The sequence below is a fragment of the Fusarium graminearum genome, chromosome 1, assembly GCF_000240135.3.
Source record: "Fusarium graminearum PH-1 chromosome 1, whole genome shotgun sequence".
NCBI lineage: Eukaryota > Fungi > Ascomycota > Sordariomycetes > Hypocreales > Nectriaceae > Fusarium > Fusarium graminearum.
In genome coordinates this window covers 10,702,302-10,726,012 of record NC_026474.1, presented here as the reverse complement: position 1 = coordinate 10,726,012, position 23,711 = coordinate 10,702,302, and the positions used below count along the sequence as shown (strand labels likewise).

Here is a 23,711-nt window from a genome sequence, read left to right as displayed (position 1 = left end):
TTTGAAAAGTAAAAACATATATAAAATATAAAAGAAAAATTACAAGCTATCTTTGACTCAAGACTTGCTCTTTATCGTTCCTCGATACCAGACAGAGGAGTTTATCTTACACGCCCTCAACAGCGCCAACGATCCGTCAAGCACCTGGCACACTCCGACAGCTACCGTCAACCAGCGTTTACACACTCCAGGTGAATGCAATCACCGTTTGTTTGTTTGCTTGAATAGTGGGACCCTAATATACTATTCTTCTGCGAGTTTATATCTTCCTTTTTCATCTCCTTCCTCCTCATCTTCCCTCACCCATCCTTACCTTCCATTCTCCATATCTTCACTCCTTACCTCTACACAACTTTCCATCAGAGTAACCATCGCGAATACATCATGTCATCTCCGAGACTCGCTGACTATGTCGAGCGGCTTATTCCCGCCGACTACAAGTCTTCAAACCTCTCTGATCGACCATTCAATAATGGTACCGCTCGAGATCCCCCCCTTCTTCGACCCCGAGGCGTGAACCACATCCTGCTCTATCCAGGATCCTTTAACCCTCCCCATCAAGGCCACCTCAATCTCTTGAAGCACACCTTTATGAATGCGGGTGCTGACCTCAACTTGGTCGCTGCTATCATCGTCCCCTGCAGCGACGAGAGCGTCAAGGGTAAGATGGAACGCCGCGGCAGCGATATGGTATTCCCAAAAGAGAAGCGCATCAAGCTTTGGTGTGGCAACGGTATCCCCGTCGACTGGGCCTGGGTGTACGACGGCTCTGAAGATTGGCGGGCCTTTCGGACCCGTCTCACAAACGCGGTCCGAAACGACGCCATGGAGTTGACATTTATGGTCCTCCAAGGCCCAGACATTATAAATACGGAGCGGGGCTACTTCCCAAGCGGGTGGGACTGCTCTGATGCGGTCACTACTGACATCTCGCGCGCTGTCGACTTTCGTTACCCATCTACCCTCCGACAAATTGGAGGCTGTACCCCTTGGAAGAAGCTCAATGTTGATCGCTATTCCATCGAGCAGCGAATCCGAGCCAAGCTCAAGGGATCCCCAGAATCAGGTACGTCTCCCGTCAAACATAGAGAAGATGCCAGCTAACAGTAAGACAGTCATTGACGAAGCCGTCACCAAGGCCATGGAGAATCTGGATGCCATTTGGGTCTGCATGCAGGTTTATGACAAGCCTCATGGCATTGTCCGCTTCCTCAAAAGCGACCTGAGCAAGCATACTGCGGATGCACCCAGCTCTACCAAGATTCGTGCTATCATCGACAGTTCCCCTCCAGAGGAGCTTGAGAAGAATCTCCAAGGCATCGCTCTCCATCCTGACCTTTTGGTCAAGTATCTGAAGGAGCTTCCGAAACTTGTCAATTGTGCCGAACCTGCCAAGACGGTCAAGCCCGTTGGGCCACTGGAGGTGTGCGAGTGGGAGTGCAGCCTGGACTCTCCCATCGACTGGAGCGATGATGAAAAGACCACTCCCGAGAGCGACTGGTAGTTGTTAATATGATCGTTGGATTTGCCATTGGATTTTGTTCAGGATGGATTGGAGAGTCGTTTGTATCAAGAAATGCTAGAGTTGGCACAGAGAGAGAATTTGGCCATTGTAGAACTCAGGAATCAGAGCATGGGATACATAGTGTAAGATTTGCGATTGACAAAAGACAGAGAGAGATAAACAAGCTAGGGAATAAACAGGCGTTCACATGCAAAACACGATACCAAGTACCAATAACTCCAAAAGATCGCATTCGTCGCTACCTCAGACGACACCCCTTGTGTCGTGCAAAGCTAGGACTCTTGTTCTGAAAGCCCTAACTTTTCACGGCATGAGGGATAGCGCCTCAGATGGAGACGAATGCGATCTTTTCTTCTAAAAGTCCTCCCACATCCTTTGCATTTCCCGCTTATGTCAGGAATATTGTTTGCTTCCGCCCAGTCTCTGTGGGATACCCAATAGTGGCGATGGAGTTCCTTCTTGTCCGCTCCTGCAAAGGCGCAGCTTTCGCATTTGTATCTGAGGTTGTGTACGCGATTGTAGTGTTTGCTGTTGACGTGGTTAGGAGAGGTGCTAAGAACTGGGAGGTGACTTACTTGTAGTGCGTGCCCTCTTTCCATGACTTCCCACAGCATGTGGTTTCCCCTGTATCTGTTAGCCTAGTTGAACCATTGGGAAAAGTGCAACACTTACCCTTGTTTGCATGTTTGTTTCGAAATTCAAGAGAATCCCCTTCCGAACTGCTACTGTCCAACACCAATCCCGCTTGTAGATCCTCTGATCCCTGGTCGAGACCATAACTACGCGCTGAACTCTCACACTAGGTCTGAGAGCTGGGAGAGGTGGAGGAAGAGTTGCTTGGGGAGTTTTGCGACCAAAGCGGGGAATGATCTTGGTGATAAAGACTTGGATCAAAACGGCTTGTAGATTCGGCTGATGAAGAAGGACTCTGATAATAGTCTTGAGGTTGATGGGCGAAAGCATCTGGGACGTATTGCTGATGCCTAGTTGCCTGTTGTGAATGGTTCAAGATGGACTTGATCTCTGGTTCCGCCGTTAGAAGGATCGTGTTGAGCATAGGCAATTGATCAACTTACTCTCGTCTGGAAAATCCCGTTCTATGATAACGTGACTGAAAAGTTCCATGGTTGCGAATGGCCGAATGGGTGTAGACGGCGTTGCGAATTGGGGAAGCTCGGGAACACCTTTGGGGACCGCGATAAATAAAACAATTCTCAATTGAATCTAAACTCGATCCTTCAATATAGAGAAAAGTATCTTGGTGAAGACTGAACAAAATTGCAAGAATTCTGTCAGTTTATATATCTCTGATCCTGACTGTATCTCCACATCAACCATCACGACAAACCCTCCAGGCGTTTTTCAAGCCGGGGGCCGACCAAATTCATCATCAAAAGCAAAATCCATTCTGAGACAGAGGGTTACATTGTGTTGGTAGTCATCCAGAAAGCCTCGCGGGTCGTAAGAACAGGCCAACTGATGGACACACGGATGCAGGCGTGATTGGTGAGAGTTATTGGAAATGGTGGGAAGCAGGTGATATGTACGTATGACGTGTATGATCGACTCTTTTTTTCCCTGTTCTATTATGCTCGATTGTTTGTGATTTTGGTCACAGCCTGATTTGGGTGCGGTGTTGGGTGAAGAGCTAACGAGGCGTTTTGGTGTTGATGTTTAGAAGCGGCACGAGGACAACATTGCTAAGCATTAAATACCATAGCTGCGGGTTGGTTACATGATATGCGTGCAAGGTAGCGGTGAGTGAGAAGTTGAATTAGTTGTTAAGTTATAGGAAGATCAAGGTCTACCAACCATGGATAATTGAAAGGTATGTGACCCGACCCTTGCATAGCAGCATTAACAAAAAGAGTATGAACCCTTCGCGTAATCGGCAACTCGTCTCTTGCACAATGTTTCGTGGGTATAGCCCTCGCATCCTCCATACTCATCCTCTTATTCTCCTTCTGCCAAGCAACCATGAGCTTATCACAGCTCCTGGGACTAAACCTATCAAGAACCCCGATCGTGACAGACTCATCCATATCGATAGCTTCTTCAGAGTTGCGGTCTCTCCATTTGATCAACTCTGCACCCCAGCTTCGATGAGCGTGACCGAAGCAGTGCATAAGAGGTTTCGCCTGAGCGACAACGTCGAAGAGTTCTGGACAACCGATGTGTTTTCCACGACTGTTCATATCGAGGATGCTTTTTGGAGGACCATGTGTTATGATGATCTCGACTTGCTCGTTTATTTCCCGTTCGTGACCTATCCAAGGGTCGAACTGGAATCCCCAGCAGTCATCAGAAGGAGTATATGGACTAGCGTAAACCACAAGGTGAGCACCATTGGCCAGATCAAAATGATGAACACCCTCTGTTAAATACACAATACCCTCGTGTGTAAAACTCTCCATCAAGCGTCTTGCTTCTCCAAATCGTCCATATTCCTTCTCTACTAGATTGATGTCGGGCGGAGGTATTTCGGTGATTGCTCTTCTGAATATGGGCGTATCGAGGGTAAAATCGTGGTTTCCTGGTATGACAAGTTTGAGAGGAGCGTTGATGTCTTTGAGAAGACGGATGGCGGACTCGAATTCGTGGAGCTTTGATGTTTCGGTTAGATCGCCGCAGTGAATGGCTACGTCGACTTTGTGCAAGGGTCTACGGTCGTCGGGGAATTCTTGGCTATGGGTGTCGGATATGACCAGGAAACGAGTTCTGATCTTCCATTGCGCCATCGTTGGGTGTTTGTGGTTATATTTTGGGAGTATGGGTATCACAGATGGTAAACATTCATGTGGGAATACATTTTATTTAATGGTAGCAGAGTTTTCATTTATATAGGTATGTTCAGAATAATGTTCATCACCGCACAAAGCTTGAATTAGGTTGTCCATAAACACTCTCATTGTTCTTAAACCTTGAGAGCCAGAACGAACACACGGCTACAGAGACATCGCATAAAGAGTATTGATACGGTGTTACTCTACTATTAATGTATGCCAAAGACTTGCCATTGAGAAATTCTTGAATCGTTGTACGTGTAGCGTTCAAGCATTGAAGTTGTTATTGAGTAATCTAAAAATACCACCACCTCTCCATAGAGTTTAATGACCCCCCGGTAAAATGGAGCCCCGGAACCCCGGAGAGCCCCAAGAATCGCCGCCTCATCTCATCTGCCGGATCGACAGTCTCCACGTGACAGGGCCGAGCCATCGGGTAGGTTCAACTTGTTCCATTATCATTCACCATCACCGCCGATACTCACAGCTGCAGTATCATCATCGCATTCATTCTGATGATAGCATGCCTCGAGATGGAGTCTCAGACCAATCGCCGCCGGCTAAAAGACAATGGCTCCCCAACAGGACAGCCATGGTGTTCCAGCATATCATTCAAAGTAGCCCTTCCCCTCCTTATTCTAATGACAATATTTATCTTTGCACCACAAATCTATTTTCTTCTCAATCTTGGAACGACGGATATGAAGCTTACAAGTTCAATCGCTGTTTGTCCAGCGCTGGCCATGGCGCGCAACCTCACTATTCACAAAGATGACCCCCTGGCTCCAACTCCACTACCACCATCCCATGCAGCATCTGATGGTCCAGATATAATACATGCTTTCCAGAAAATCAGCCGTTCTACAATATGGAAGAGCATAAAAAACATCACTTTTCAAGGAGACACTTTTGAACCCGAGGGGATCGTGCGGCTTGGTCATGATCGATATGTGGTTAGTTCAGGGCATTGGACAGAGCCCACGAAAAAGTATGGAAAGATCATCAACGGGACAGACAGAAGTGCTGGTGCAGGCTTGTCGCATTTGATGGTTTATAATGGAAAGGGAGATATGATCGCTGACGCGACTATTACGAAAGAGGGAGACGATGAGTATCATAATGGAGGGATTGACTATGATGGTCAGTATATCTGGGGAACCATTGCGCAGTATCGTCCAAACAGTACTGCGTACGTATATCGAACAGACCCAACGACACTTGTTCCAGAGCTTGTCCTCAGCTACAACGACCATCTTGGTGGTATCGTCCATGACACTCGCGCCAATCTCATCACTGCTTTCAACTGGGGTTCGCGAACAGCATCAACATGGAATCTTCGAACTGCCAAAACAGGCTGCGACGCATCTCCTTCCCCAGAAAAGGTCGTGCAGAATCCCAGCCACTTTATCGACTACCAAGACTGCAAATGGCTTGGGTACAGTGGTTTTTACAATGGCAAGAGTGTTATGCTCTGCTCTGGAGTGGCGGCCATCGGCGGGTATAATCTCGGTGGTATTGCCCTGGTGGATGTCAAGACTATGATTCCTCTTGCTGAAGTACCGATCGAGATGGAGAGCGAGTTGGGAGTCAGGGTGACGCAGAACCCGATGGATGTTGGTGTGGAAGATGGAAAGTTGAGGCTTTATCTATTACCGGATCAACATAATAGTACATTGTATATTTACGAAGCGCAAGCATAGGCTCACAATGGAAACCCAACCCCTTGCTATATAGTCCTCAGGGAGTCTTGAAAGGCATGTTGGAGGCACGGACTCGACAGTAGCCACTGCGGACGTTGGCTGAAATGGCAATGCCCAGTCGGCCTGCTTGTTATTCATGATAGCATTGGCAGTGAGCATCGATACCTATCGTGTCTGAGCCATAGAAAGGTTGATCTGAACCTTAATATAAGGAATCTTCTCGTGCCATCCTTTGTATGGCTCTTGATAGAAGGCAGCCGAAGTTAAAATTGTCTTTAAAGTTGTACCAACCATTATTTGATGGTTTATACAACGGGTTTTTTTTTTTTTTTTAAAAAAAAAAAGAAGAAAAAAAGAGGTTGCCTTGTATCGAGAGTCACAAAAAGTAGGGCATAAACGTAACCTTAATCTCACGTACCAACCATTATATAAAAAAAATCTGATCTTGAAACTTCCTCTCTTCCATCCTCAAGATCCCTCGCTCACACCGTCTACCACATCATTTCATCTTCGCGATCAACTCAGTGTCTGGTTCACACCAGATACTGATGTGCTATATATCGATACCTTCCGTGACGTCCTACACTTCCGGATAACGACAAGTCGCATCAAAATCCAAGGGTGGGACCAAGTCCTTCATTTCGAAATCGGGTGGAGGGCCTTCTACGAATATAAATGTCAGCCACCATCACCATCACATGGCTTGCCGGACATTATGGAGATCCTTCACGCACACATGCCCAATTTGAAGACGATCAGCTGCATCCTAGAAACGCACGAAACGAGCTCAGGAGAGGTGATAAAAGACACTATTTCTTTGCCATTGCCGGGCAGCGATGAAAATACATATGCTGTACTGAGGGGTCGGAATTTTTATCAGACAGCTATCGAATTGTGGGAATCTGAAAGCACAACCAGGATGTTCTTTGATTAGGACTGTGATAGGAATCCAACCATTTCCAGACCTCATGGTATCATATACATGGCCTTAGGATTCACAATACACTCTGAATCGAAATCACATTGATGATGGCGGATGAAGCAATGGGACTCAATATAATATGCTAAATGAAGCCAGCTAGGTAGTTCAGGTATCTTGACTCCGGACCAAGAGCAAGTAACAGCTGGCTACAAGTACCAATACATCATCTCCCACTCAAATTTGGCCCCTGATCCTACCATGATATAATGAAACTCTCCTCCTTCTCCCCCTGCTTTTGTCTCCTCGCTCAACTAATGTGATTAGTATGTTACTCAGATCTGGTTTGTCATAGCCTTCAAATCTTCTTGATGACTTCATGCACATCTGGCGCATCACCAACGCCCACCTCTATAAGCCTGTAACGACCTCTCTGGACGTGCATTTGGAGGTATCCGGATGCATGAAGTCGCCACGCTTTCTCATACTCGCCCTTGCCTGCGAGAACACTCTCAATGCGGCGGGCACAGTCTATGGTGTCTTGAGCAGTTTTATGAAGCGCAGCATCCGAATCAACACCCTCATACGCAGCCGTATGGTTGATGTAGTTGTGTGTCTCGCCAGCCAGGGACTCTTTGTAAAACCTGATAGATATGTCAATAGGAAAGCTCACCAAATAGGACAGGCTGACTCACGATAAAACATCATTGAGATAGGCAATGAATCGTGTCATATCTTCAATAGCTTCGATAGGAATGTCCAGGTTGGGGAATTGTCGTTTGGGGAAAGTGAACCAGGAATAGGCTTCACCGACGCCATCCCGTTCCCGGATATACCAGGCGAAGTAGTTGCCTCCCTTTGATGGATGATCACCCTTTTCTTTAATACCCTTGCGAGCCACAAGGGATGTAGAAGTGAGCAGATTCAGAGAGGAGCAAAGAATCAGATTCGCAACAAGGGGGTGGTACAGCTTATAGGTGAGTTTGAGTTGGTCGGCAAAAGCCCTGAGGAGGACCTAAGCATCTTGATTAGCTTTTTGTTGACATTGAAGCCTTTGAGACTTGGGGTTGGAACCATAAAGTAAACATACCGTAGGCTGTTCCTCTCCGAGAATAAAGCGTTGTTCGAACAATTGAACATCATCAATGATGCCTAGTGCCTCGGCGTCATCGCAAATAGTTGCCAGCCATGTGTAGATGGCTACATAAACCTTGACTTCAATGTCATGATATGGGAGGCAGTTCTGAAAATGGTGTGAGCTCTTGAAACAGTCGATACAAGGGAAAGAAAGCTTACATCGGCGTATGTGTATCCAACCATGAGACTTTGATAGGAATGGGAGTTGAGATCATGAGGTACACCAGTACTCTTCGCAAATTTGAGCACCTCCTCCATAAGCTTCTCGCTTTCGTGACGTCTATATTCCGGCTGTAGATCAAGATCCGTGAGAAACCTCGAATACAGTGGTTGCAAGCGAGCTGCAAGGGCGGGATCACCTCCCTCCGAGGATGGAAGAGAGGGTTTGTCGAAGTTGGACAGGGTCGGTGTAGCAAGCATGATGGCGATGGGTTGTATAGGGTATTGTCTGTGTGTCAGTGAGAATGCTTTGTCTTTCAAATGAAACCGGTTAGGAGAACCAAAGTATTTATATTAAAACCTAAAGCTATAATGTATATAAGTCCAGTCTCGATGAAGTCTGAAGCTAAGCGAGTGACGTTTGTCGATGGATACGACAAACAGGGGGAATGCTAGACTACTGAACGGCAGATAAATTTCGTTAAACTCTATTGCGAGAACTGGTAGGCCTGAAGGATATACAATCATATTATCATCTACAGAGTAGTCTGGCCACTTTAGATCCGCAGTGGGTTATAGAGTTTCTTGCAAGGATAAACCTGATCTGCACACCTAGACTAGAATCACAATTAGCCAGTTCAAATAGAAAAGGTCCTCTTTCTGCCTCATTCAGTAGCCTGACTGGCCTAACATAACAATCAGGCCCTATAGGCCTAATAGATAAGATTCGGATAGCGGTCAGAATGGCTATCGGAACTAGGGAAAAGCTCATATGTTAGGGGTCCATTTTGCTTCTTCCTACGGATATCGTGTTGGGATGAAACTCGCATATCGGCTTGGCGACTATTGTGATAGCAATACGGTTAGCCTCGTCCATCTGTCGTTTTTGATCGATACAGCAAACTCGATGGTGAACTGAAACAACATGAACTGATGACTAAAATGTAGGTGTATCTGAGTGTCGCCATCTGTATTGTGTCGTTTCGACTGAGGCATCGTGATTCTGTCAATATATTGCAAATACATTATTGGCAGAGCCGCAATGTATTTTGATGATATTGTCACGTAGTAATTCTGGGTTTGATTAGTATAGATCTACGCACTTCGGGAGTCGATCATCTAACTAGCGGCCGAGTTAGCTTGTATCGGATAGATGTTAGCACAGCTGCGAGGATCTTACTACATATCGTCTTGTGTTTTACGAGAATTACTTCAATGATCATTCAGCTTAATCTACAGGAACTCAGCTTGCCCCAATCAACTGCCTTTGAAGATGATTTCCTACAGTGCTCTAAGATGGAAGTTGGGGCGTCTGATATCTAAGTGACTATTAGTTTAAATTACTATTTGCAGGTACCGGTTAAGTAGAGTATGTTCTCTAGATAATTATGCCACTGTATGCTCTGTTGGATATGTTACTATGTTATCATGGTTATCTTACTGTACGGAATAATCAGGGGGATACCCTAGAATTTAGTTCCTTGCCAGTTGTTTATTTTCACAATAGCATTAATGATTGTAACAGACTCAACATCTCCCTTAGGAAGTTCCTCCATATTGCCTTCTACCCGAGATAAGAGATCAAATAAAAACTTTGACCCTCCGCAAATGTCACATTCTCGGTATCTCGTAAATCTCTACAGGGGACCCCGAAGACATTACGCGCGTCTTTGTCATCGCGGCAATCCTTGAAGGGGACCCCGAAGATAAGATGTTCTTCCATTTTCAACTTCGCCACTATCCTCCTACCCCCTTCAACTATGTCGCGAGTCAAGTGCAGTTGCAACGCGTCGCGGCTTCGTCTTCAAGCCTTGCAATGAAAGCCCTTGTATGTGATTCAGGCCAGAGACCGGCATGGTGATGTTTACGAGCAGAGACTTGAGAACCAACCAACAAACACCTCAGGGTCAGAAGCTGGGATAGAGTCCTTGACACCAGGTTTCACTCGGGTAGACTCTTTTCACTCGCTTCGTCGACAATGATATGATGGTGGAGGCTATGCAATATGTTTACGTACACTCGCCCAGTTTGGAAACACTCAACTGTCTCATCCTTTGGGCCGGTACGACAGGGGAACAAGAGATCCGTAGCATCGACTACTCAGTTGTTCCTCTGTCGTTGCTATTGAGTGACGATACATATGAGTACATGGAGTACTGTCAAGCTCATATCTCTACTAAGATCGAATGAGTAACACATTCATGAGTATATGGACAACATGATCCACGACAAGATACCGAGGTTATCGGCCGTGGTTGACTAGTTGGAAGGGATACCTTTGGTATTTGGTCTTTCCAGAAGTTCAGTCTTTAATACACTGTATTCCAGATCCCGTATGCTTGGCATGCGAAAGAGTTCGGCGTTATGGCTACATTGAGAATCTCGAGCTAGGGTTGCAAACCCCATGGATAATTTCTCCGTCGTGATGGAATGTCAATGTACACAGCTACAACTAAGGAGGAGATAGACAATGCAGAGTCTTGCCTGATAACACAAATCGATTCCGGGTCGTCAGCCTCCGGAACCCGAGGTGCGTGCCTGATGGACGGATTTCGGGTGGCAATACAATTCCCGTCATTCATGATATGTCGTCCCTGTTATAATCAGCATGTCACACCAGACTAAACATTGGGCATTTATTCTCATTTTCCTATATCGTAAAGATCACCTGATTCAGCTCGCCATCAAAAATCTCATTTTCCTATTCGGGATAGTAAGCAGCCAAACTACTACCCGCTGAACCCAACCAGCCTCATAAAGTCTTCAGCTTCTCATCGAGACTGCATCATATTTATCCGTTCCTTTGTTTCAATGGTCAATGTGAATATGGTCTGACGGATTGTGCGACAATTTTAGGCATTCATGCATCGTCGTACATAGAAATATGCAATCGGATAGATTCCGGACTTGAGCAAAGTCCGGTTTGGTGAGCGCCACGATATGTGAGGGGGAGGATTCACGACGAAGTGGGGAAATATCATGTATTACCGTGAATTCGACGTCTGTAAGCAATGGCTATATAAGACTGTAGATATCCCGTTCAACATCAACTTTAATTCATCAACATTCACTCACAGGTCATCAATCACAACAGCAACAATGGGTCTCAGCCACTTTGCACTCCCCTGCGGCGAACACTACGTCGAGATGCGAGATTTCTACAAGGCCGTCCTCGCACCACTGGGCTACGAGTTCAAGTTTGAAGCTCAAGGACCTACAGGCGCATACTACTGTGCGTTTGGCGAAAAGAACAAGGGTCCTGACTTTTGGCTTGGCGGCGGGGGCAGTTCTCTTAAGAAATACGATGGCAATATGGAGAACAGAACGTGTCCTGTTCATTTCGCCTTCGATGCTGAGAATCCGAAGCATGTCGATGAGTGGCATGAGGCTGCTATGTAAGTATCTTGTACTGAACAAAGAAAGACATGTTCCTGATTGAGTATACAGGAAAGCTGGTGCTGTTGATAATGGAAAGCCTGGGCCGAGGAATTACAGGCCCGGGTACTATGCTGCGTTTGTTCTCGATCCTGTTGGAAACAATGTCGAGGTTCTTCACTTGGGTTAAGGGATTTGAGGTTGGTGAAGCGTCGGGAGGACTACAAGGAACTTGAACGCGTATAGGCACAACAGTGCTATTACCATACCAACTGCATCCTAGTAGACAGCTTTATTTGTTACAAGATAACAAGATTGAACATCTCAAAAAGACCGATACAATGGAACAGCCCCCGCTTTACCCAGAGTAAAGCCAACATTGGCCAATCGCATATGCAGTCTGAACAAGCATGTGTATAATCACGATACCAATTTATCTGCTGACTTGATCCTATCAAGCCATCAGCCCCACCCTAGAGTAGCATTCAAATCCAGGAACAGTATCTATCAAGCGCTATGTAAGTCTAGCTAGGACGACAACCAAGCTTTGGATAGACGATCAAATAACTTGACAATCCGGTCTGTAATTACATATCCCAATCTACAACATTCGTGCCATGTGCTTTCAGTTGCCAAGATTACTGGTACTCCATAGTTGCTTGACCGTTTGTGCTGACCGCCAAGATGACAAAACCAGGCCTCAAAGCAGCCATGTAAGCCCTACCAAGACCAACTACATATCAACTAACTGCTTTATGTTTAGTAAACACGTTTATCTGCCCAAGGCATAAGCTAATGGGGAAAGGCATTAGTGGAGGTATTGCATGTTATCATCCAGTGAAACAGTGAAACAGTGAAACACAAGTGAGTGAAATATAGCCACTGCGTTGATTCACTAGTTAGATAGCTCTTAGCATAGTAGCGGTTCTTCAAAACACTAATTATATAAACGAAAACTCCTTCCAACTATGCTTAAAAGTATAGTCCAAGTTAAATCATCACCCTCGGGCCTTGCCGTATCAGCAAACGTCTGACCTCAGCCAAGACCCGTACAGCCCCCAATCACCCACTGCCAGCTCTTGTTTTCTCAGCCCCCAACAACAAGTCATGTTAGTGCTGATCCCTATATGCGAAAAAAGCACTGCCCCGGGAATAACCCCATATTCGATCTCGCAAGGCATGACACTCTATTGGGTAAATGTGCCTAGATAGATACTACGCACAGTTGGCTATAAAATTGCGGTGTCATCTACATACTTGATTGGCTGAATTAGCTACAGTAGTCAGAATGCTGCTATGCGGCGTGGTATTCGTTGTCGTGTAAGCAGTTACTCTTGGTTTAGTCGAATGAAGGCATCACTGCGAAGATATCGGTGCTGTAATAGTTTCCGAATGTTGTATATACAGCATGCTGATCCTGCTCGATGAAGAGGTATCCAGCCACTGAGAGTCAACATCTCTCTTGCTGCTAGTCAAGATGCACTTCTCAACTTCTTCCTTGATCTTTCTCCCTCTTCTTATACAAACCCTCATCACATCTGTATCAGCTACGTTCAAGACCAAGAAGTTTGACCTTACCATAACATGGGAGGACTACGCCCCCGATGGCTTCTCCAGGAAGATGCTCCTTGTCAATGGACAATCCCCCGGTCCCGTGCTTGAGATTGATCAAGATGACATGGTTGTTGTAAAAGTCCACAACAAATCCCCAGAGGATCTTACAGTTCATTACCACGGTACGTTCAATTCATTCCGTGTATACGAAAAAGACCTAACAAGTCAGGCTTGGAAATGAAAGGTACCCCCTGGTCAGATGGTGTCCCAGGCGTAACTCAACACCCCATCAAGCCAGGAAGCAGCTTCACCTACAAGTTCCACGCATCTCAACACGGCAGCTTCTGGTACCACTCCCACTTCCGGGGCCAGATCGAGGATGGTCTCTACGGAGCAATCATCATCCACCCTCGACACGACGAGCCGAGTCCATTCCATCTCATCTCTAAGGATGAACACACCGTGAACAAGATCAAAGAAGCCGTTGAGAAAGTCAAGCCCATCGTCATATCCGACTTTGTGCACCTCACCTCACAGGAGAAATGGGATATGACTCTTGCTGCTGGAATTGAAGATTCGTGCTATGACTCTATCCTCTTTAATGGCAAGGGACGAGTCGAGTGTCTTGACAAGGAAGTCGTTGAAGCCAACCTTAATGAGATTCAGAAGGCGTACCTTGGACTGGTACCAGGAGGTGCTGAGTTTACAGACAAGGCGTGAGTACTATATCTGGAGTCTAAATTGCAGAGCTGACCATGACTAGATGTCTACCCGCTTCCGCCCTCAACTTCCTCGCAGGCGGTATGGGCAACGAATCAGCCCTCCTCCCAGGCACATTCTCCGGCTGCAAAGAAACAGACGGACAACTCGAGACCATCGAAATCTCAAACTACTTTGGTCAATGGGAATCATGGCTAGCCTTTGACATCGTCGGCGCAATCAACTTTGTCAGCGGAGTCTTTTCCATCGACGGCCATGATATGTGGGTATACGCCATGGACGGCTCCTACATCGAGCCCCAAAAGGTTCAAGCTATTCCTGTAGCCAACGGAGATCGATACTCCATCGTCATCAAGATCGCCAATACGGGTGATTACAAAATGCGCTTTAACGCCAATAGTGCGCCGCAGCTCATCACAGGCCATGCTGTCCTCTCTATCAAAGGATACAGCGCTGCAGAGGGAAATATCGAGCCTTGGATTAACATCGTTGGTCTTCCTGCCTCTAAAGAAGTTGCCGTCTTCAACCAAGCTGTGGCATTCCCTTACCCGCCGAGTCCGATATCGCCTACTGCTGATGTCACGTTCAACTTGAGCATGGCTATTAAGGGCGCGTCGTATCTCTGGGCGTTGAACGAAACTACTCTTATGCCAAAGGAGATTGACGAGGGGAAACCAACACTTTTCAACCCCCAGCCATATATCAACAATAACGTCACCATCTCTACCAAGCTAGGTCAATGGGTCGATCTTGTCTTTGTAGCAGCTCTATTTCCCCAGCCACCGCACCCTATTCACAAGCACGGATCCAAGATGTACATGCTTGGCGCCGGAACTGGACATTTTAGATGGAACTCTGTTGAAGAGGCCATCAAGGAGATCCCTGACCAGTTCAATCTCGTCAATCCACCTCGTCGCGATGCGTTCCTTTCTGCTCCTGCAGAAAAGGAGCCGAGTTGGGTGGTTGTTCGATACCATGCTGCTGATGCTGGTCCGTGGCTTCTGCATTGTCATATCAATAACCACATGCTTGGTGGAATGATGATGGTTATTCAGGATGGTGTTGATGCTTGGCCGGAAGTGCCTGAGGAGTATGCTGAGGGTGGTAATGGGGAGTGATGTTCTTGTGTGGGTGTGTCTATACCTTTCACTTCTTATCGAGACTAGGTCTCACCATTTGAGTATATAATTGTTAATCCATATGTATCACTATTTCGTTGTCTTTATTCTGAAGTGAGTCTTTGATGACATGAACATTACCACACTTTTCTGCTTATTAAAATGTGGAAATATCTTTATATAAACAGTAATCATTATGTACTGTGGTATCAAATCGCTAGCCAATCGCACCCTTAAAACAACCAAGTAACCGCATTCTTCAGCTTATTCTTCCACCCCGCCTCCTCAGTAACCTTCTCCTCAATAGTATGTACATCCGTCTCAAGATCCATCTCGCTCAACTTAACAACCTTTGTCTTTTTGAGAAGCTTCCACCCGATATACATGATGAGCATGACGGGTAGCTCGATGTAAAAGCTGATAAAGCTGACAACGTCAAACTTGGGACTGAAACAGCTCCAGCCCTGCACTAGCACCAGGAAGCTGTTGAGGAAGACGCAGATCCATGGGCCATAGGGGTACGTCCAATTCTTGAATGGCAGAAGATGCGTTTTGCCTTGGAGCTCGAGGGCTTGGCGGAAGCGGATTGATGTGATTCCGATGGAGATCCAGCTTAGTTGGTTGGATACACCGACGATGTTTTGTAGCCAGGACCACAGTTGTCCAGCGCCAATGAAACTTGAGCCGAAGCAAAGACCAGCTACAAAACCGGTGACCAAAACAGCAACCCAAGGGACTCTGTTCCTGTTGAGTTTTCCGAGTACTTTAGGCGCATGTCCCTCAAGAGCGAGAGTGTACATCAGTCTCACACCAGCAAAAAGAGCGTGGTTTCCGGCCGAAAGAACACTGGTTAGAATAACAGCGTTGATAACACTTCCAGCAGCTTTGGCGCCTGTCATCTCAAAGACAATGGTAAATGGCGAAGTGCGGGTTTCCTTGGAGTTGAGATCGGGGTAGTTGTAGGGGACATTGAGGCCGATGATGAGAATTGAAAGGATACTGTATTTTTATTAGTGATTAACTCAGGGATGTGGGTAGGAAAACTTACTAGAATAGGAGGATACGCCAAAAGACGTTCTTGACAACTTTGGGGATGTTTTTGGTAGGATCCTTGGTCTCACCAGCAGTGATGGCGATACTCTCTGTTCCACCATCTAGTATCGTTAGTTATTCATCCAATTCATCACCGAGACCAGGGATAAACTTACAAGCAAAAGAAGCAGTAACAAAAACAGAGGCAAAACCTCCAATACCACCAACAAAAGGCGCATCAGGCAAATGCCAGTATTTGCCACCAATATACTCTCCAGTTTCGTTGCCGCCACAGTTGACGACAATACCCATGACGATAAAGACAACAATGGTGATGACCTTGAGCAGACTGAGCCAGTACTCGACTTCACCGTAGGCCTTGACGGAAATGATGTTGAGAGCGATGAGAACAACCCAGAAAATAAGACTCAGAGCCCAGCCGGGGAAGTTGTCGGTCCAGTATTGGAGAATGAGCTGCAGTGCGACGAGATCCGAGGCTGTAGATACAGCATCGTTGAACCAGTAATTCCAAGTCAGAGCGAAACCAAAAGCATCATCCACGAAGCGACTGGTTTTTTGTTAGTGGTAATTCAGTAGTAATTACACTGGAACTCACCCTGCAAAAGTACAGAAACTACCTGCCACGGGAATAAACGCCGCCATCTCACCAAGAGCTAACATGGTAGTAAAAACAATGCCACCCACAATAGCGTAAGCAATCAATATCGACGCTGGGCCACCTGTAGCGAGTGACTTTCCAGTACCCAGGAATAAACCTGTACCGATTGTACCTCCAATGGCAATCATCTGGACCTGTCGCGCCGAGAGCGAACGGCTTAGCAGGTCTGACTGCGTGGGACCTCGTCTGGACAAGCCATCGCTGTCTGGGGTATTCTCGACGTCGCCGCCGCCTGGCGACTTGTCTTTTTCAGAATAATAAGCCATGGCTTTACTGTTGGGTAGTTGAAGTGATCTCGAGAGGTGAAATCAAGATCAAGACCAAGTCGATGGGAAAGAGTTTATTGATGTAGTACATATTAAATCCGCTAAAAATGAAGCACGAGGAATTGCGTGCTCAGAGGCAAATCCACTACAGAACTGTCAAAGAGTTGTAGTTACGTACTGATATTAAAAGGATTGTTCCATCAGCCCATGTCGATGAGAAGTTCAAGGTTGCCCGCTATGGAAGGTGGCTAAACCTCGAAGGGTAACGTCGCATACAAAAGATCCTTCAAACAGGAAACATTACTAATAAAGATCGACAAGCATTTACTCTTGGTTCTAGGTATTCAACTTGCCTCTTGATGCATCTCACTCCTAATATCCGGATGTAAGGATATATAGTGTTTGCAGATTTTACTCGACATATCCACTTGGACCCAGTTCGTCGACGGTTTGTGATACCAGTTTAGTTACTTTGCCGATTCAATCCAACAATTTTCTTCTAGTGACCGGCTGTCGTTGGAAACTATCCACATCTACCGGCCGAGTCTAGTGTCGCCAAGTCGGCATCTAACCTTGCTACGGGGAAGCAGAAAAAATAACCTCCCAAGTCTTAGGGTATAGAAATAAATAGCCTAAAGAGTATAGTCTAAGCTGCATAAAACGACCTAATAATTTTATCCCTTATGCTTTTAGCGGACAATTTTTCCGATACCCTGAGGCCTTGCCAAGCTCTTGTTTCCTACTGAGGGTTGTTATTTGTCGCCTTGTCGCTTACACAAGACACCTGGGTAGGATTCATATCTTTTGTTATTATAACATACCAGAAGCATAAGAGACGAAATTAGCAAATCAGTTTATGCTGCTTAGGCAATAATCTTTGGTCTTTTATTTTTATAACCTAAACCTTAGACTAGAGGTTATCCGCCGCCGTCAACATGGGTCCAGCTCTCTTCATGATGCTCTAGTCGTCATAGTAGAATCTGGTTCATTTTCTGTCCCTGCCACCATGAAAGTGCATAGACCTTTGACACAAACCCGCGCATGTCGTGTCTGAACAACTCGATCATTTCTTGTCTGAACGCTTCGCGCGGCTCTCGAACCTCGTTGATCCAGGCAATGCCTCTATACGGGGGTTTGTGCGTGTATCCTTTGTCACTGGGCCAAACCTGGATCACATAGCCCAGCACCGCATGATTTTCCAAGATTCGCCCACCCTCGCAGTGTGCCTAGAACTCAGGTTCTGTGGTGCCCACGACCTTCCAAGCGTCAAGGCCCAAATCGTTGGTGATTTTTCGTCTGATGACATCGCGTACGAGCGTGTTCGAGTCGTCGAGATCGCATTGTAGTATTTCGCGGACGTGGGGGTAATCGCTCCGCTCTTGGAAAAGGAGGGCTTTGTTGTTGAATCTGTCTTCGTCTACGCGGACGACAGCAATTCTGATAGTGACTATGTCTGGCTTCTCACCCCCGGCTAATGCGACTAATCCTTGGATCGATTCCTTGTTCATTGACAGATATCCATTGTGTTGAGAAAACGACTCCATGATGATGATGTAGATGGATGAGTGATGCATTCCATTGCTGCCTTGTAGATTTAACTTGTAAATATATATACCTAGGTAGGCAAGGAAAGAGCAACTGGCCTCCTAAGTCTTAGGGTATAAAAATAAGTAGTCTAAGTAGCCTAGTCTAAGTAGCATAAGCTGGCCTGATAATTTTGTCTCTTATGTTCCTAGCAGTCAACTTTTCTGATACCCTGAAGCCGGTATTGATATTGACACTTGCCTCTTGGCGACCTAATCTCCAAAGGCTGGGTAGTAGTGAGTGGCAGAACTTAGGTACCTAACAGTTGGGCTCCTGTGTCTTAGTGTATAAGAATAAATAACCTAAAGAATGCAGTCTAACCAGCATGAACTGACCTAATAATTTCGTCTCTTATGTTTCTGACGGTAGTTCACTTCTGCCGACTATCAAGACCAAAGGCGTTTCGAGATACAAACCGTAACAATGTCTGAATCCAGTCAGTTATGCTTCATACCAATTCATCAGTAGACTCTTTTCTTGATCCCAAGCAATAGCTCTCATCTTTACCATGAATCCCAACCAATACAAGATTTAATAGCCTGGTATTCAGTACGAGTCTAGTCATGTCATTCCCTACCTACCCTTGCAACAGCCAACACACACTCCTCAGCAACACAGGCCACAGCATTGAACGACAATCCTCGCCCAAGGCCTCCAAATTAAACCCCCTAGCATTAACCAAAACAAGCAATGTCACGCTCTTCATCATGAAAGCCTAGCTGTCACTTGGCGTAGGACTTGTGGTGGCTGTGTGGAGAACGAGCCACTAACGACAACCTAGACAGGCAGCAACAATAAAGAATAAAAGCATCAATATCTGTCTTTACAGTCCGTAAAACCTGTCCTTTTAGGCATATATATTCTTAATATACAACTTACCTTAACCCCTTGGATAGTAAACACTGGTATTCCTTTTATTTCGAATAATACTATTTTCTTTCTTGGCGCTTATAAAAATGTTGTCCAACATCGCCTCCAAACTTGGCCTCACTAAAGCACAACCCTCCTCCTTCAAAGTCATGCCTCGCCAGACCTCATCCTACACCATGCCTCAAAAAATAGAATACAATTCCAACGACATTCCCATCCCTGATTCATTCCTCACTTCCCCTTCACAAACACCGATAACATCGCATCAAATCGATTTTGCAAACTCTCCTCTTCCCCAGTACGACGGCCACACAGCTCTTGTTCTAGACAACGTTATATCCCCTGCTGAATGCCGCGAACTACTTTCTCTAGCCGAAGCTTCTGTCCCGCGTGACGATGAGAGTCAGTCGGCGTGGAAACCCGCTTTGGTGAGTGGTGGTGATGGCTACGAGACTCGTGCGCCGGGTTATCGTGAAAGCGATAGGATTATCTGGGATCAGCAGACCATTGTTGATCGGCTATGGGAACGGTGTCTCCAGGCTGATGGTCTGCGCGATCTACTCGCCGTTGTGCCTCACGAGCCTTGGATGAAAGGTGGGAAATGGGTGTTTAGTCGCTTAAACGATAGGATGCGTTTCCTAAAGTATTCTCCCGGACAGTACTTCAAACGTAAGTCAATCTGCATCTTCATCTCTTGATAACGCTAATCATACGGCAGCTCACTGCGATGGCGCATATTTTTATACTGAAGGTCCTGGGAAGGAGTTCGAGACCTTTTATACCGTACATCTCTACCTCAATGACTCTGCCGAGAATGACCCTGCATCGGAACTCCAAGGCGGCGCGACCTCGTTCCTTGACAGAAGGGGAGAGAAGAGAGTCGACGTAAACCCCAAAGCCGGAAGCGTCCTCATCTTCCAGCACAAGGGGCTTTTCCATGAAGGAGCGCTGGTGAACAAGGGAGTCAAGTACACCATGAGAACAGACATTCTCTATGAATGGATAGCTGACAAAGATGAAGAATGAAGAGCCGCAAAAACTGCTTGGTGGAAATAATTTGTATGTTGTATTTGGGATGCGCAGGCTTTAAATTAAATAAATCTATATCATTACGATCGCTGTTTTGGCATTTTCTTCTCCTCCATCTCCTCAACATCCTTCTTTTTATGGAAATGCGGCGCCAGCTCCGACAGCCATCTAGGCTCAATCGGCATGACGCTGCGCATATACTCCTTTGTCGTCTGCACGAGCTCAAAGTAAACCACCATCTTCTCTGGCGGATCGATAGCCATGAGCACGCTGCTGGGATGGATCCACACGGTCGTACTGTTCTTGACTGTCCTGTAGCTGTCGCCGCTCTTCTGCAGCCGCGCGGCGTTGGGGAAGAAGCCAGCTGTGATGGCACGCTTGATGGGTCGCAGGTTCGTGGCGCCGCATGTGGACGGTGCCACCTCGACACGCTCGCACAGCTTGGCGAGTTGGTCGCGGACGTCGCGTGCGCGCGTGAGAGAGCGTTGCTGCAGAAAGTTCTCCTTGGCCCAGACGGGGGAGAAATCACTGTCGACCCATTGGTTCCACACGTTGAGTAGTGTGATGTGATCACCGCCGTCCTTGACTGTGAATCGGTTGCGGGCGCTGTCTGCGTGGATCTTCTTATCCTTGGGTCGGAAGAAGAGGGCAGATGCTTCACCAAGCATAGATACGATAGACAGTACCTCTTCAACACATCCTTCCTTGTCCGCAGCGAGTACAGCCTTGGCAAGCATAGGATCTGTAGGGAATTCACCCATCTGTCGTCCAAGCTTGGTCAACTCTCCCTTGTGATTCAACGCCTGCAGAGCAAAAAGCTGGTTCAGAGCGCCGATAAGAGCTTCTGTAGGTGGAGGGTCCATGAACTCAAAATCGAGCAGCTCATTAATACCAAGAGACTTCAACTGAAGCACAACACCATTCAGGTTTGTTCTTTGGATTTCTGGCGTAGTCGACTCGTCCATCTCGTTCATGTATGCAAACTTGGTATAAAGACGGAAACACTTTCCTGGTCCGACACGACCAGCTCGACCACTTCGCTGGTTGGCAGAAGCTCTTGAACAAGGAACGACAACCAAGTTGGACATGCCTGTCGCCGGGTTGTAGACGTTTTCCTTGACATAGCCCGGGTCAATGACATAAACAATACCGTCAATTGTCAAACTGGTTTCAGCAATGTTGGTAGCCAGCACAACCTTGCGAGCGCCATCTGGTGTAGGCTCGAAAATCTTGGACTGTAGTTCCGAGGGCAAGTTGGCATAGATGGGACAGATAACAAGTTCTTTGACACGACTACCCAGCTTCTTTGCTGTTTCTGCAATTTCAAGCTCGGCTGCTTCAATCTCATCTTGACCCGTCAAGAAGATCAGGATGTCACCCTTGGGCTGGGTGGTGTGGATCTGGAAAGTCGTTGTAATAGCTGCAGCCAAATAGTTTGCCTCGGGAGCAGGCGTATAATAGATATCCACAGGGTATCGTCGACCGGGAATGTTAAAGATGGGCGCATCATCAAAGTACTGCGCAAACTTTTCAGCGTTCATGGTAGCTGAAGAAATCAACAGCTTCAGATCAGGTCGTTCTCTCGAAAGATCCTTGATTAAAGCCAGCAGAATATCGGTATGGACTGTACGTTCGTGGGCTTCGTCAATCATCAGCGCCGAGTACCCTGCCAGATCCGGCTCCGTCATGAATTCTCGTAGCAACATTCCATCAGTCATGTACTTCAGAACAGTTTTATCGCTTGTGCAGTCCTCAAAACGAATAGTGTATCCAACTTCGTTTCCGACCTTGACACCAACTTCTTCGGCGACACGAGCTGCTACACTCATGGCTGCCACTCGTCGGGGCTGAGTACATCCAACCTTCAGGCCGTTCTTGGTATAACCAGCTTCGTGGAGATATTGCGGTAGTTGAGTCGTCTTTCCACTACCAGTCTCTCCGACAATGACTAGAACCTGGTACTGCTCTAGCGCAGCAAGGAACTCGTCTCGGTATTGGTAAATTGGTAGACTTTTTCTTGTCTCCTGAATCGAAAGGGCCTTCTTTTCAGCTGCGTCGATTTGCGCCTCAAGGAATTGTTGTTCCTTGGTTAATTTCCGATCATCTCCAGGCAAACGTGAATCCAGGTTCCACTGAATATACTGGGCATCGTCCATGACATAGTCGTACTCGTCATTCTCTCTCTCGGCGCGCTGAATCTGCGCCTTGGCCTTTGAAGCTTGCTCCCGTTCCCATTCCTCGTGTTCAGTAACAAATTTCTCCTGTCCAAACTCATCTTTCTCGACGTATCGCTTATAAAGTGCTTCCTCCTTTTTCTTTCGGTCGAGTTTACCCTTCTCTGTGATGTAATCCTCTGGCATAGCATATCCATCTCTGTGGTCATCGATCTTGAGGCGCTCCTCAGCCAGTCGCAAGATCTCCCTGTTCTTGGCGAACTCGGCCTTTTCTTTTTCTGACAGTCGCACGCCGCTTCGTAGCTCAGCAGTTTCCTCTGCGACCTGCTTCCTTAGAAGGGCTAATCGTTCGGCCTCTCGTTTCTTGAGATATTCCTGTCGCGATCGTTCTCGAATGTCGGGTAACGCTTGGTTCCGCGCTTCGGCGTCTTCGGCAAGTTTTCTTCTCGACGATGATTCTACATCTCTACTGTCCTTTTTCGGCTTTTTGCTGTCCTTTTCTCTTAGGCGCTTTGCGAAAGCTTCACGCTCTTCAATATCCTTTTTGCGATCCAATTCTTCTTTCGCACCATCGGATAGGTCTTCATCTTTTGATTCATCATGGCTTAATTTAACTCGCTTGCTTGCTGATTGTTCAAATTCTGGCTCATCATCCTCCTCCTCAGGTTCATCGGATGGTGGCTCCTCGTCGCCCCATCGATCATCGAATTCGGCCTTGTCGTCGCGTCGTCGATATTGCTTGGGTCGGCTTTGGCGTGATGAAGATGCTCGACCTGGTGATTTCGAGCGACTGCGTTCGCGACGGGACTTTGAGGGTCGGGAAGATGACTTGTCGTCGCGGTCTCGTTCGCGATGTCGATGTCTAGATTTCTTCTCCTTGGTAACTTTCTGAGGACCCACCTCATCCTCTTCCATGGGAAGGAAAGCGTACTTTTTGCTCATCTTGATTGCTGAGGTTTTGAGTGTCGCAAAAAAGGCTGGGTATAAATAAAAAAAACCCAAGGCAGAAGCAGAAGAAGCTTGGTTGAATGCGACAGATGCAGGCTTAACTTGACATCCTCTCCAAAATTTGGAGAAAGGATAATCC

The 23,711-nt window shown here is 46.7% G+C and overlaps 11 protein-coding genes across 11 annotated transcripts; 5 read left to right on the top strand and 6 right to left on the bottom strand.

Moving 5' to 3' along the window:
- Positions 1-384: 384 nt before the first annotated feature.
- Positions 385-1,504, top strand: FGSG_10401 (uncharacterized protein; the record flags this gene model as incomplete). Its single annotated transcript, XM_011321069.1, has 2 exons — positions 385-1,066; positions 1,116-1,504. 2 exons carry the CDS (start codon positions 385-387, stop codon positions 1,502-1,504), a joined length of 1,071 nt encoding a protein of 356 aa, XP_011319371.1.
- Positions 1,505-1,913: 409 nt separating this feature from the next.
- On the bottom strand, positions 1,914-2,650 carry FGSG_10400 (uncharacterized protein; the record flags this gene model as incomplete). Its single annotated transcript, XM_011321068.1, has 4 exons — positions 1,914-2,053; positions 2,101-2,149; positions 2,198-2,508; positions 2,602-2,650. 4 exons carry the CDS (start codon positions 2,648-2,650, stop codon positions 1,914-1,916), a joined length of 549 nt encoding a protein of 182 aa, XP_011319370.1.
- Positions 2,651-3,306: 656 nt separating this feature from the next.
- On the bottom strand, positions 3,307-4,263 carry FGSG_10399 (uncharacterized protein; the record flags this gene model as incomplete). The annotated part of the gene is made up of 1 exon (XM_011321067.1): positions 3,307-4,263. One exon carries the CDS (start codon positions 4,261-4,263, stop codon positions 3,307-3,309), a length of 957 nt encoding a protein of 318 aa, XP_011319369.1.
- Positions 4,264-4,651: 388 nt separating this feature from the next.
- Positions 4,652-6,008, top strand: FGSG_10398 (uncharacterized protein; the record flags this gene model as incomplete). Its single annotated transcript, XM_011321066.1, has 2 exons — positions 4,652-4,744; positions 5,157-6,008. 2 exons carry the CDS (start codon positions 4,652-4,654, stop codon positions 6,006-6,008), a joined length of 945 nt encoding a protein of 314 aa, XP_011319368.1.
- Positions 6,009-7,046: 1,038 nt separating this feature from the next.
- FGSG_10397 (uncharacterized protein) lies at positions 7,047-8,519 on the bottom strand. The gene is made up of 4 exons (XM_011321065.1): positions 8,224-8,519; positions 8,018-8,170; positions 7,623-7,942; positions 7,047-7,571 (listed from the first exon to the last, which is right to left on the bottom strand). Exons 1-4 carry the CDS (start codon positions 8,482-8,484, stop codon positions 7,286-7,288), a joined length of 1,020 nt encoding a protein of 339 aa, XP_011319367.1. The 5' UTR covers positions 8,485-8,519; the 3' UTR covers positions 7,047-7,285.
- A 2,766-nt stretch (positions 8,520-11,285) lies between these two features.
- FGSG_10396 (uncharacterized protein) lies at positions 11,286-11,989 on the top strand. Its single transcript, XM_011321064.1, has 2 exons — positions 11,286-11,618; positions 11,671-11,989. The coding sequence occupies exons 1-2, from the start codon at positions 11,323-11,325 to the stop codon at positions 11,786-11,788; spliced, it is 414 nt and encodes a 137-aa protein (XP_011319366.1). The 5' UTR covers positions 11,286-11,322; the 3' UTR covers positions 11,789-11,989.
- Positions 11,990-13,075: 1,086 nt separating this feature from the next.
- On the top strand, positions 13,076-14,990 carry FGSG_10395 (uncharacterized protein; the record flags this gene model as incomplete). The annotated part of the gene is made up of 3 exons (XM_011321063.1): positions 13,076-13,334; positions 13,397-13,868; positions 13,916-14,990. 3 exons carry the CDS (start codon positions 13,076-13,078, stop codon positions 14,988-14,990), a joined length of 1,806 nt encoding a protein of 601 aa, XP_011319365.1.
- Positions 14,991-15,223: 233 nt separating this feature from the next.
- FGSG_10394 (uncharacterized protein) lies at positions 15,224-16,967 on the bottom strand (the record flags this gene model as incomplete). The annotated part of the gene is made up of 4 exons (XM_011321062.1): positions 15,224-15,989; positions 16,039-16,144; positions 16,199-16,590; positions 16,639-16,967. The coding sequence occupies 4 exons, from the start codon at positions 16,965-16,967 to the stop codon at positions 15,224-15,226; spliced, it is 1,593 nt and encodes a 530-aa protein (XP_011319364.1).
- Positions 16,968-17,935: 968 nt separating this feature from the next.
- On the bottom strand, positions 17,936-18,511 carry FGSG_10393 (uncharacterized protein; the record flags this gene model as incomplete). The annotated part of the gene is made up of 2 exons (XM_011321061.1): positions 17,936-18,133; positions 18,221-18,511. 2 exons carry the CDS (start codon positions 18,509-18,511, stop codon positions 17,936-17,938), a joined length of 489 nt encoding a protein of 162 aa, XP_011319363.1.
- Positions 18,512-19,507: 996 nt separating this feature from the next.
- On the top strand, positions 19,508-20,447 carry FGSG_10392 (uncharacterized protein; the record flags this gene model as incomplete). The annotated part of the gene is made up of 2 exons (XM_011321060.1): positions 19,508-20,090; positions 20,140-20,447. The coding sequence occupies 2 exons, from the start codon at positions 19,508-19,510 to the stop codon at positions 20,445-20,447; spliced, it is 891 nt and encodes a 296-aa protein (XP_011319362.1).
- Positions 20,448-20,530: 83 nt separating this feature from the next.
- On the bottom strand, positions 20,531-23,566 carry FGSG_10391 (uncharacterized protein; the record flags this gene model as incomplete). The annotated part of the gene is made up of 1 exon (XM_011321059.1): positions 20,531-23,566. The coding sequence occupies one exon, from the start codon at positions 23,564-23,566 to the stop codon at positions 20,531-20,533; it is 3,036 nt and encodes a 1,011-aa protein (XP_011319361.1).
- Positions 23,567-23,711: the final 145 nt, after the last annotated feature.

Bases quoted from the DNA above. Each gene is read 5' to 3' on its own strand.
- FGSG_10397 (XM_011321065.1), bottom strand. From the start codon at position 8,484: ATGCTTGCTACACCGACCCTGTCCAACTTCGACAAACCCTCTCTTCCA. The intron at 8,171-8,223 runs GTAAGCTTTCTT...CACCATTTTCAG, and splicing joins TTGGATACACATACGCCGAT to AACTGCCTCCCATATCATGA. The intron at 7,572-7,622 runs GTGAGTCAGCCT...CATATCTATCAG, and splicing joins TATCTCAATGATGTTTTATC to GTTTTACAAAGAGTCCCTGG.
- FGSG_10396 (XM_011321064.1), top strand. From the start codon at position 11,323: ATGGGTCTCAGCCACTTTGCACTCCCCTGCGGCGAACACTACGTCGAG. The intron at 11,619-11,670 runs GTAAGTATCTTG...TTGAGTATACAG, and splicing joins GAGTGGCATGAGGCTGCTAT to GAAAGCTGGTGCTGTTGATA.